Source organism: Ochotona curzoniae, unplaced genomic scaffold (genome assembly GCF_017591425.1).
Source record: "Ochotona curzoniae isolate NIBS_2020 unplaced genomic scaffold, NIBS_Ocur_1.0 scaffold_3835, whole genome shotgun sequence".
Lineage (NCBI taxonomy): Eukaryota > Metazoa > Chordata > Mammalia > Lagomorpha > Ochotonidae > Ochotona > Ochotona curzoniae.
In genome coordinates, this window is record NW_024467114.1 from 37688930 (window position 1) to 37698344 (window position 9415).

The following is a 9415-nucleotide window of genomic DNA, read 5'->3' on the forward strand; positions in this document are numbered from 1 at the left end:
ATCTGTTACATTGTGGCATTTGCCTTATGTGTATATTTTCTGTTCAACGGGCAGGCTGTGACTGTGTGATATTCCCTGCTGCTTATAAAAAGATAGCTCTGTATGAGATTGCAGTTTGTTTCCTTGCTATGCTGTAGTTCTCTATGTAGTAATTAAAATTTTCGTTTAATGTTTTTTAATGTGTATTGATTTTTTTACTATTTTTTTTGACATCTTTACATGGTTAATTAGAGTAAAAAGGTTCAAGGGCTATAGGGAAGTGAGTAAGGCTTATTTCCATATTGTTTCCTTCATGTATCTGAGGTAAAGGGGGATATTGAGGGAGAAGCCCCACCCATTTTTCCACCCACCCCAAGTCCCTGATGTGGGAATGCTCTGAGACATTTGCTCAGTGGTTTTGATAGTTCACCAGTTATGAATCACTGCCAATCTTGTAACTCTAAGCACAATGAGGTCGTTGAAGAATCCACTGATTGACAGAGTCCATCAGAGTCTCCTTTTCCGAGTATTTCACTGCCAACATATAGCTGGGTGGTTGATTGATTTGTTCTGTCTTCTTTTCCTGGTTAGGGTTCTGAGTCTGGCATTTCAATTGGGGAGATCCCCAGAGAAACGTTGAGGTATTCCCAGACCAGATTCCTGTGTGTTCTAGCAAACACGGGGCCCAGCACAGTCCATCACCCTGATCAGCTGGTGGTTGCAGTTGCTGGGTCTATTCTGTTTTCAGCCCCGACTTCCACTGGAACCAATGGGTGTTGCAGTCCAGCCTGGTTCTGCCCAGCACAAACTCGGCCCTCACATAAACCAGTGGGAGCTGCAGCCTAGTTGGAGTGACCCACATTAACCCTTACCAGGCCCTCCCCCTACCCTGGTTTGCCAGAATATGTAGCAGACTAGTCCAGTCTGTCCCACATCCCTTTTGGCTGTCGTACATCTCCATTGGTATTGAAGATTAGTTCCATCTAACTGGCTCAATAATGCAGCCCTCACAGATGTTATTGAGTGCCTCTCTGTCTAGTCACCCCATCCCCCATCCTACTTGTGCCCTCCTGAGGGAGTGGTAACCCAAGAGGAAGGAGCCCACTGTTTTGCTCCCAGGTCTCTCTCTCTCCTGCATTATGCACTCTTCAGGTGGTTCTGTAGTTTGACTTGACAGAGTTAGCACCCAGTGCCAGCTTCTGCCAGCTGATGCTGCAGCTAAACCCAAACAGTCCTCGACCACTCTAATTTATGTTTGCATCAGTAGGATCAAAAACGCCCAGCCTGACTTTTCCCTAATGTTGTCCACATGAGACGCACAGGTGTTGTAGCCCTGCTTTTAGTCTGGTCTTCCCTTCCCAGCCCACACTCTCCAGTGCAAGTAGCTGTCTGGTTAGGGGACCCTCCCTTATATCTCCTGCCAGCCCTGACCCCTCCCTTCCTGGTTCTCATGCGTGAGCTGCTTGGGTTCTGCGGTCACATCCAATACAAGCAACCTCACCTTGGCGTTCAATATTGTGCACTGGTATGTGTCGCAACTGAACCTGGCTCAACCCACACTCTGTTCTGGTGCTTGTATTTGCCAATCGATGATGTGAATTGATTCAGCTTGTTCTGCCCCCAACCTATGCCAAATGTATGCCAGTGGGAAACTTTCAATGGCCTATTCTGGGCTGCTTCCTATTATGCTTCTTGCACTTACCTGCAGGGACTGTGTCCTGCCAGAGGAATTGCCCAGGCTCCTGCATCAGAACCTCTCCCAGTGCCAGATTTTGCACATACCAGGGGGGGTCCATGAGCCAGAACTACTTAATTCACCCCCTGTCCTAGCAGGAACAGTGGCTTTTCCTGAATGGCCTTTAACCCAAACTGGTTCTTACTGTTGGGTATTTCAGCCCAGCCATTGCTAATCCATACCCACATATGGCTCACACATGGCTCAGTAGGGGTTGAGGCCTAGCCTACTCCATCCCACATCTAACCTGGTCCTCCAGGACACCAGATGGTGTTGGGGTCTGGCCCGGCCCACTGCATCCAGTCCAGTCCACAACCATTTCCTGGTTAGAATGCAGCCCCATTCCGGCACATGCGCCCCCTTGATGGGAATCTCAACTCAGTTTGGGTGTCCCCTTAGCTCCCCAACTGGGCCTGTACCCAGCTATACATTATGCGCACGCCAGTGGTTGCTCTGACTCAGCTTGTCACTGCCCCTCACCAGTCCCGGCCTCTGCCTTAGACACTGTGGCTTAGCATTCCTGGCTCATGCAGACCAGTTGGTGCAAGAGCCTAACTCGGCATGATCTGTGCACCATGCTGGTTTCTAGTTTCGCTTGTAGGCTAAAGTTTGCTCATTCCTGCCCAGTACATCCTGTTCCATTACCAATTAACACATTAGCCAACTGTTGGAGCTGCTTAGCCCAGCTTGTCTGACTCCCAGGTCTGGACCACATGTTCACCAGTGGGAGCTATGACTCGCCAAGGGAGTTTCGCAAATTCCTCCACTTGATCCACTCTCCGATCCAGTTCTCATACATGCCAATGGGGTTTTAGGGCAGTGCTTGGCACAGTCTGGCCTTCCATTTGGCTGTGTATGAGCAGGTGAATACTGTAGCCTGGAACACCCTACACCCTGATCAGGATGCACATTCAGGTGCTCCTGCCTTGACCAGTCCAGACTGTTGCGGGGTCCTTTACCTGTAATTGATGGCAAGCTCCTTGGTCACACCTAGCTTAGTCCATCACCACCCAATCTCTTGAGCTAACAAGTAGGGCTAGAATTTCCACAGGGTGTGGCCCACATATCGCCCATGGATATAGTTCTCGAGTGCTAGTTAATGTCATGGCCCTGCCTAATGCCTAATGTGAAGCATCTGCTGATCCATCATCATATCAGGTAATAGGATATCCTGCTGGACAAGCCCCAACCTTTAGCTTTTGCATTAACTGGTGTTCGGTGTTCAGAATTGATATGCGATTCCAAGTTCTTCAAAAAAGTAGTTACTGTCATTGGGAATCTATAGGATTGACTCACATCCTAGAAGCACGGTGGGTTCTAACTGGAACTACCTAAACAGCGATTCAACGACCCAAACCCCCAGAACTCTCCAGCTGTAAAAAGGAAAATAGAAAGTAGAATGAATTTTTGTATGTACAGACTCAAAATTTAAAAAGGATTATGGGATACTTATATATGTATTTTTAAATTACTGGATACATATATATATAAAGTTCTGAGTTGTAAGAAATATATACTTATTTATGCAAAATCAGTTAAAAATATTTCCAATATTTTATCACTTCATGTTGGAATAACAAAATTGGATTGCATTATTGCTTGATATGATTTTTAAATATCTGGATGTGTGAGAAAAACACTCATAAATTATTCAAAGATTTCCTCATTCTTCTGTGCAATATTAAATATGTGTCTTTCTTATCTGACATGTTATTTAGCTTATGCGTTTATATATGTCTACAGATTACAGTGAACTCATAATTATTACAGAAAATAATCTGTTACAGAATAATAAGGGAATTGTAACTTCATAATTGTGAAAATAGTACAGAGCAAGATATTTTATTTAGTTTTTACTCTATGTTGCTATACAGGTTGTAAATTAGACTGCATCTATAGAAGTTGCACACAGAAGAATTACACTCAGTTTACTATTACAGTTCCTGAGTTAGTATTTTGCCTCAGTGTTTATGATTATTTTAATTTAGTTAAAAAGCAGAATGGCAATAATAGGGACAAGCTGAGAGTAATGTGTTCACATGAAAGTGTATCCTTGGGCCCATGGCGTGGCCTACCGTCTAAAGTCCTCACCTTGAATGCGTCGGGATCCCATATGGGCGCCAGTTCTAATCCTGGCAGCTCCACTTCCCATCCAGCTCCCTGCTTGTGGCCTGGGCAAGCAGTGATGCCCCAAAGCCTTGGGACCCTGCACCTGTGTGGGATACCTGGAAGAAGTTCCTGGATCCTGGTTTCGAATCGTCACAACATTGGCCGTTGTGCTCACTTGGGGAGTGAATTATCGGATGGAAGATCTTCCTCTCTGTCTCTCCTCCTCCCTGTATATCTGATTTTCCAATAAACAAATAAATCTAAAAAAAAAGTGTATTGTTTTTTTCATATTTTTTTTTTTCAATTTCAATTTTATGGTACAATTATTATAGTCTGGGATCATTCCCCAAATTCCCAAACCTTGGTGTGAGTGCAGGCTAGTATAACCACTGTGGAAATCAGTATGGAGAGTACTTAGAGAATTGCTAATAACCCTGCCATGTGACCATATGACCCAGCTATCTTGTTCCTAGAATATACCCAAAGGACATGAAAACTGCATATGAGATGGTATCTGTAATCCTATATTTACAGCAATACAATGTACAGTAGTAGACTTGGAAACAATCTAGATGACTTTCTAAATAGAATTGGTTGAAGGTGTATTCTAGCAGTGCCTTCAACAATTCATTAGAATCTGAATGTTTAGAGAAATCAACCTTTAAGAGGATAAGGAATGTTCCATTGAAGTATTGGAATTGCAAAAGTAATACAGGACAAGATGTTTTCAATTTGTTACTCTACGATGCTGTATTGATTGTGATTTAAGTTACATCCATAAGAGTTGCAAATTAAATATATATACAAAGCACTGTCAGTATTTCTATTTAGTGATCCAGAACTGAGGAGACATGTGCTGTTACAGGTGTTGGTGTCATTTGAAGATGTGGCTGTGGACTTTACCCAGGAGGAATGGCAGAATATGGACAGTGCTCAGCGGACCCTGTACAGAGAGGTGATGCTTGAGACCTATAACAATCTGCTGTCTGTGGGTGAGTGAAATTCTGTCCTGCCCAAGCAGAATACTTCTGCATAGATGACAAATGAAAGAAGAGTGTATCAAGTTTAGTAGTTGGTGGGACTGGTAGTCATTTCACAATGTTTACATTATTTTCCATGAACAGGGTACCACATGACAAAGCCTGATGTGATCCTCAAGTTGGAGCAGGAATCAGCACCAGAGATGGTGGAAAAATCTGTCAACCAGGGACTTTCAGGTAGGTCAGCACATAGTGGGCAGGAAATTGACACATAGCTCAGTACACGTTGATTGTGATTCTCTGTGATTCTCTGTGATTCCTAAAGGACAGCTGAGGAGACATAGACATTCTACAGTCTCCATATTTAGATTTTTTCTAGCAGTACCTTTCAAACTTTGCCAGTCTATAACCATAAAGCTGGAACTATATATTGGTCTTTTCAATGATCCCAAGCATTTAAATTATCATCTGCCATCTCCCAAGATACATTTTCAAGAAGTTTTATTTGAAGCAGAATAGCCAAGATGAGAAAAATTGGCACTGTTATGGGATATAAGATACCCAAACTTTATTGTGAATTTATCTACCACATTTTCTGTATTGTCCTGTATCAACTAATACCACACAAATCCAAATACTTGAATTTTTTTAAAAAGTTATTTTATGAATGCATTAATAAAAAGATGTAATACTCATAAATAATGCTCATAAATGTCCACATTTTACTAATATTAAAATCTGCTGTATCTACAATGGCAACAAGTGTCTTTGACTTTCCTTGAGCATTGGAAAAGAAACACTTTGGTGTGATTCATGCATATGGCTACTGTTTTCCTCATTTCAGATGCCTACAGAAAGAATGAGCTGCTTGGAGCTAATCAGAAAAGTCAAGAAATATTCCTCAGGTAAGGTGTAATCACAAAAATGACATAATAATTCCAAAGAAAAAGTCATTTCCAAAGATGCTTAGTATTATCTCTGGCCGTAACTGAAACATGAACTGAAAGGAAAATTGTACATTAAAAAAAAAAACAACTTGAGAAATGATTTCATTGTTTCTATTTATGCATATTTGCAGATAGAAGTTTTATTTGCAAAGTGACCAACTGAATGTATAAAGCAGAGAGAATCGAATAACATTTATTGGGAGAGACCCAGGAGATGTTGTGCCTCTTGAATGAGGCTTTTAAGTGTCCCTGATCCTTCCTTGTCTAGGCAAGAACCTGTTCGTAAGACATTTCCCATTTGTTCAACCAGCCAGGAAATAGCTCCTGATACACATCTCAAAATGTACACTTGTAATGCTATGGCTGTTTGGGTCTCTAAGATTGGAAGCCATGTGTGTGATCAAATTGAGACAGAAGAGAAAGTAAAGAGACTGTTTTTTTCTCAATTCATCTAGGAAGTGTAGTGGGTATAACGCAAAGGCACAAATAAGTCATTGCAAAAGATCACACCCAAGAGCATCGCATGGTAGCCTAGCAGGTAAATCTCCACCTTGCACTTGCTGGGATCTCTTATCAGCTTTGATTCACATCCTAGTGGCCCTACTTAACACCCAGCTCACTGTTTATGGCCCAGGAAAGCAGTCAAACATCCCAAAACATTTTAACCTGGCACATTCTTGGGAGACCCAGTAGTTGTTGATTACAGCGTCTTAAGTCTTAAATTGCTCTGCTTCCTATCTGCACCCACCTGAAAGTACAATCCATCTGAAGTTTTAGCAGTGGTAGTGGTTGTGTGGGTGAGTGTGTGGGTGCATTCTGCAGGTTTATGCAGAGCCATGGGGTGCCAAGGGTCATTTTTACAGGTTCAGTCCCACCTGATGGGTTACCAACCTTGCGCAGTCTTCTCTTCCTGCTGAGTCAAGCCACATATCTGTGGTCTAAGAAACAAAGTCTTTTTCATATGCCATGTTGTACACTCCAGCAAGTGTTACCAGGAACACTCAGTTTTTCTCTCATGATCTTATAGACAGAGAACGTAGGAATCATTGTAGACAGACGTTTTAATTGCTAAATGAACAGGTGAACTTGGAAAAGGGATTGGAAAAGCAGCTCCCAGGAGGGAGCTCAGAGAGAGGTGACTCTTGAAAGGAGAGAGGGAGAGACTCCATAATTTCTTTCTTTTTTTTTTTTTTTTTCTATAGGAAGCCTAATGAAATGCTATTTTGGAAAAAGCATGCTTCTAATGTCCCTGAGAATAGCCTCCAGAGTGAAGAAAGTCTCACTCAGCAGGACAAGACAGACATTTGTCTAAAGTCTTTTGAACATGATGGGAAAGAAAAAGCGTTCAGTGGGAAGAAGATATCCCTTATGTGTGGGCCAGTTTATACTAAAGAGCCATGTAATCAGCAACCTGTCAATGTGGGAGAAACAGTTCAGGTTGAGAAGAAAATGTTCCACAACAATCATTTTGGCAAGAATCAGGAAACACAATCAAGAGGGAAACTCCATGGACATTGCAATAATGAGAAATCTCTTATGTATAAAACAAATGTCAACACAAATCAGATAAGCCAGACAGCAAAAAGTTACTATAAGTGCAGCTACTGTACAAAATCTTTTAGTTGTAAATCTTGCCTTTCCACCCAGCAGAGAACTGACACAGGAGAACGTTTCTATGTGTGTAATGAATGTAAAGAAAACATGTACCAGAAGCCAGAACTTAGAAGAGATCAGATCCTTCTCACTGAAGAGAAGCAATATGAATGCAATAAGTCTGGAGAAGCTTTTGATGAGCAATTGTTTATCAAGAGACCTGAGAGAATTCACACAGGGAGGAAAACTTATGAATGTAGAGACTGTGGAAAAGCTTTTTCTCAGAAGTCACACCTAACCCAGCATCAAAGAATTCACACAGGGGAAAAACCTTATGATTGTAGTGAGTGTGGAAAAGCTTTTTCTGTGAAGTCACACCTAATCGAGCATCAGAGAATTCACACAGGGGAAAAACCTTATGAGTGTCGTGAGTGTGGAAAAGCTTTCTCTCAAAAATCACACCTAATCAGGCATCAACGAATCCACACAGGGGAAAAATCTTATGAATGTGCCGAGTGTGGAAAAACCTATGCCAGCCACTCAGGTCTGACTGTACATCAGAGACTCCACACCAGGGAAAAACCTTATGAATGTAGTGAGTGTGGAAAAGCATTTTCTGCGAAGTCACACCTAATCATACATCAGAGAATCCACACTGGAGAAAGACCTTATGGATGTACCCAGTGTGGAAAAACTTTTTCCCACCAGTCATGTCTCATAACACATCAGAGAATCCACACAGGGGAAAAACCATATGAATGTAGTGAATGTGGAAAATCTTTTATGCAAAGCTCATGTCTCAGAACACATAAAAGAATCCACACAGGGGAAAAACCTTATCAATGTAGCCAGTGTGGGAAAGCATTTGCTTACAGTTCATATCTCATAACTCATAAGAGAATCCACACAGGGGTAAGACCTTATGAATGTAGCCAGTGTGGAAAAGCTTTTACCCAAAAGTCAAGTCTTACAACACATCAGAGAATCCACACAAGAGAAAAACCATATGAATGTAGTAAGTGCGGAAAAGTTTTTGCCAGACGTTCAGGTCTCAATTCACATCAGAGGATCCACACCTAGGAAAAGTGAGCAAGTGTCAAATGATAAACATGTGTTGCTAAAATAATTCAAATGTGATTTCATGTTCTATTGTGAGGTGAAAAATGTGAATGAGTTCTGCGTTCAGATCTTAATGTTGATAATCAATGTTTAGTGCATAGCAATTGTTTGGTATTCTGTGGTTATCATTTACACATTTATCTACTACAGCATTTTTAGAATCTCAAAGTTCCACAATCTGTTACAAATGAATATTGGAATAAGAGACAATGAAGCATGTGTCAATTGCCCCAAAGATTCAGCTGTGAAGGATGAATCTTCCGAAGTGAAGATTCTCGTGTCATTTGGCGAAATGTGGATCCCATTTGGCTTCTGTCTTTTTTAACACTGTAGTGTAGGACATCACCCCTGTATCTCTGCCAGCTTAAATTATGCAGAAGTCCATAACCATACCGTGTCCCTGGAGAATCCCATGACAATAGTATTGGCTAACTGAGACTCCAACCTGACTTGTTCACTGTGCATGCAGCTAGAATGTTGGGCATGCCCCAATCTCTGTCCTTGGAGAAGCTGTGGAACAACTTCCCTAATAAGTACTTAAATGCCACCCTCATCCTGTTTACCAGTCATATCTAATGAACATGCCCCAGTGTATAACTTTCATTCCAGGTGATATATTATCTTGACCTAATTGCATGTGGCCTGAAACACAGCTTGCAAACCTTGGTCTAAAATATCCTGTATTTAAAAGACAGCCACTACTCCTGCAATCTGCCCCTGGACCCTACATTTTCCTTCATAACACTTCACTGTGATTCTTTCTCAAGATTTCACCAGAAGAAATGCCAAGAGTAAAGTAACACTGACAAAATCTAGCCTAGACTGAATTTATTTGGCTGGGACTCCACTTCCTATGTGAGTCAGATCACAGTCCTGATGGTCCAGCCTTATTACAAGATCTTCACAATACATTGACCTAAGCCAAATGTGAAGCTGTCAGGGACAAATGAGGT

General features: G+C 41.8%; 1 protein-coding gene across 1 annotated transcript; it reads left to right on the forward strand.

Moving 5' to 3' along the window:
- Window positions 1-6965: 6965 nt before the first annotated feature.
- LOC121145795 (zinc finger protein OZF-like) lies at window positions 6966-8423 on the forward strand. Its single transcript, XM_040964907.1, has one exon. The coding sequence runs from the start codon at window positions 6966-6968 to the stop codon at window positions 8421-8423; it is 1458 nt and encodes a 485-aa protein (XP_040820841.1).
- The last annotated feature ends 992 nt before the right edge of the window (window positions 8424-9415 follow it).